This window comes from Salvelinus namaycush, chromosome 5, assembly GCF_016432855.1.
Source record: "Salvelinus namaycush isolate Seneca chromosome 5, SaNama_1.0, whole genome shotgun sequence".
Taxonomy (NCBI): domain Eukaryota; kingdom Metazoa; phylum Chordata; class Actinopteri; order Salmoniformes; family Salmonidae; genus Salvelinus; species Salvelinus namaycush.
Genome location: NC_052311.1, coordinates 28,488,759 through 28,491,757, shown reverse-complemented (window position 1 = coordinate 28,491,757; position 2,999 = coordinate 28,488,759). Strand labels below are relative to the sequence as shown.

Here is a 2,999-nt window from a genome sequence, read left to right as displayed (position 1 = left end):
TAGCTATTATTTACTTATGCATGCTGGAAAAGAAACTCTGATTAAAAAAAGGTTTTCTTGTTGGACTATGTTCAAATAATATCCATTCGTAATTTTTGTAATTATATTACATATAAACTGATAATATATCTTGGTATGGGCTCCATAGTTGGGCATTTGGACCTTGGATCCTGTGTACAAATTAACTTTCGCCATTTTTGTCGCTCTTCGAGAAGCCCACCCCCCTCAGCATCTTCACAGGAGAGAATACATTACAGCCAGTTGTTTCAGTGAATAGGCCTGCACTAAATAGCGGCCGCGCGTAGACACACAGGTTGGTGGGGGGACCGGGACACACAACACTGAAGATGGCTTCACCGAGGACGATAACAATTGTGGCCCTCTCTTTTGCTCTTGGCCTTTTTTTCGTCTTCATGGGCACTATAAAGCTCACACCAAGATTAAGCAAGGATGCTTACAGTGAGATGGTAAGTAAACCTTTAGCAACAAACCGCATCTGCAGCTGGAAGCGAAAGCCATTGTTCTGGCTATATATACGCTCTCAGGCTCTAATGTGCTGAGCGCTGCTGACCCACATTTGGATCATGAAATAAAATAGCATATTATATCTAACTGATACATATGATTTGATTGTATGTTTTGTTTCAATCGTGGGAATGAATTTAAGAAAGCAAGCAAGAACATGATGGTACCAGCTGCATTATTATATAGCCTATAATAGGCTAAATTATTTATTGAAGTCTCACGATAGAAAAACATGACTTTTGTGACAGAAAACAAAATATTACCATTCGGCATTTCAGATAAGCCCACATAATTGAAATCGAATGAATTGGCTACAGGCTACAGTAAATAGGCCTGTTTGTTTGAAATAAAATAAGACTAGGATATGGGCTAACAGTAGCCTACACATATGTTCAGTAGTGTTTTATGGCGAATTATTTGTTATTATTAGCCAAATATGACTTAAAAACGGCATTTGAAGGTACATTTTAGCCTATTCAGCGCATTCGAACAAATTCTACAGTCAAATTCTGAGATTCACTAGCCGACCAGTCGATTAAACTCTTTACGATGGAGTTGAGCGGCGACTACTGTGGGCGGTCTGGAGCTCCGACATCATGACATTGTTCTGTGTAATTGCGAGCTATTCTTTGGGTGCTGAAATCAGTCGTTTTTGTTAAAAACATCCTTTTACGTGTTGTCGGAGCTCCAGCCCGCCGACACTAGCCCCCACTCAACTCCATTGCAAATCGTGGAGTTGAGTTAAATCAGCTAGGGGTGCACCTGCCGGTGTGGGGCTGATGTTGAGTCTCTCCCTACCAATGATGTTAATGCTCATCTGTGCTCTTCTCGTCATTCATATATGTTCTAATATAATTCATATTCTATGGCGAATAGGCCCCGTCATTAGCCTATATTTTGGTCATTGAGTATTATTATTATTTATTTATTTTTGTACTTTTTACCCCATTTTCTCCCCAATTTAGTGATATCCAATTGGTAGTTACAGTCTTGTCCCAGTACGGACTAGGGAGAGGCGAAGGTCGAGAGCCATGTGTCCTCCAAAACCTGACGCCGCCAACCCGCACGGCTTCTTGACACACTGCTCGCTTAACCAGGAAGCCAGCCGCACCAATGCGCATCCGATCTGGCAACCTTGTCAGCGTGCATGTGCCCGGCCCGCCACAGGAGTCGCTAGAGCGCGATATCCCGGCCAGCCAAACGCTCCCCTAACCCGGACGAAGCTGGGCCAATTGTGTGCCGCCTCATGGGTCTCCCGGTCGTGGCCGGCTGCGAAACAGCCCGGGATCGAACCCGGATCTGTAGTGATACCTCTAGCACTGCGATGCAGTGCCTTAGACCTTAGACCGAGGCCCCAACGATTGAATATTTTAAGTAATAGGCCGATATCAAGGACAGTGGTTTTGGTGGTGCTTGCATAGGCTACTTACAAGTATAACTCTTAAACCCTATACTTAGACTATTTTGTGAAAAACAACAGAAAAACATCTGTCAGTGTCAGTGGCGATTTTAGCATGTACATCTTGGTGGGGCAACCTCAACAACAACAAAACAATGTTTAGATGCATGCCAGCAAAGCCACTACACAACACTTAAAACATGAATTGCACTATAACGTAACAAACGGTGCCCACAAACTGTTAGGGCCTACATAAATCTGTCCCAACAGCAGAGCTTTCTTTTCAGCACCATGGAGTGAATCCTTACCACTGCTACACCTGGCTATCAGCGGAGCTTCGTCTGGCAGCGAAACAGTTCATTCAGCCTCATTTGCTTTCTTTAAAAAAACATAGCTGATATGGCTGAGTTGCTTAAACAAATGTGGTTTCTACTGACAATTGAGATGTACAAACTATGGCATAAGGGGACGACGAGCGGATAAGAGGCAATGCGTAGAGCGGATAAGAGGCAATGCGTAATTTCTATTAAGACATTAAATGTATCGTCTCACTCCAACTTTTGATGTAGAACTGGAACTTCCTTACATGTTCTACAAATCGGAGAAAGTATATACTGTGGCCTATAGTATACCACTAGTAATGAGCAAGTTCTCTCTTTGATATCTATGAAAATGAATGCTGAAATGTTCTCTCTCACGTTTTTTTCTTTAGAAAAGGGCATACAAAAGCTACGCAAAGGCCTTGCCAGGTCTAAAGAAGATGGGTATCAGTTCGGTGCTGCTCCGTAAGATCATTGGCTCACTAGAGGTGGGCTGTGGTGTGGTTCTGACGTTGGTGCCAGGGAGACCCAAGGATGTGGCTAACTTCCTGCTCTTGCTGGTCATGCTGGCGGTCCTTTTCTTCCACCAGCTAGTAGGAGACCCCCTGAAACGATACGCTCATGCTCTGGTCTTTGGCATTCTGCTCACCTGCCGACTGCTCATTGCCCGCCAGAGTGAGGACCGGCCTGAGAGGGAGGAGAGCAGGGAAGAACACATCAATGTCCAGGAAAAGAACAAAGTCAAGCAGTCCTAA

The 2,999-nt window shown here is 44.0% G+C and overlaps 1 protein-coding gene across 1 annotated transcript; it reads left to right on the top strand.

Moving 5' to 3' along the window:
* Positions 1 to 347: 347 nt before the first annotated feature.
* On the top strand, positions 348 to 2,999 carry tmem35 (transmembrane protein 35). Its single transcript, XM_038993006.1, has 2 exons — positions 348 to 467; positions 2,637 to 2,999. The coding sequence occupies exons 1-2, from the start codon at positions 348 to 350 to the stop codon at positions 2,997 to 2,999; spliced, it is 483 nt and encodes a 160-aa protein (XP_038848934.1).

Bases quoted from the DNA above. Each gene is read 5' to 3' on its own strand.
- tmem35 (XM_038993006.1), top strand. From the start codon at position 348: ATGGCTTCACCGAGGACGATAACAATTGTGGCCCTCTCTTTTGCTCTT. The intron at 468-2,636 runs GTAAGTAAACCT...TTTTTTCTTTAG, and splicing joins AGGATGCTTACAGTGAGATG to AAAAGGGCATACAAAAGCTA.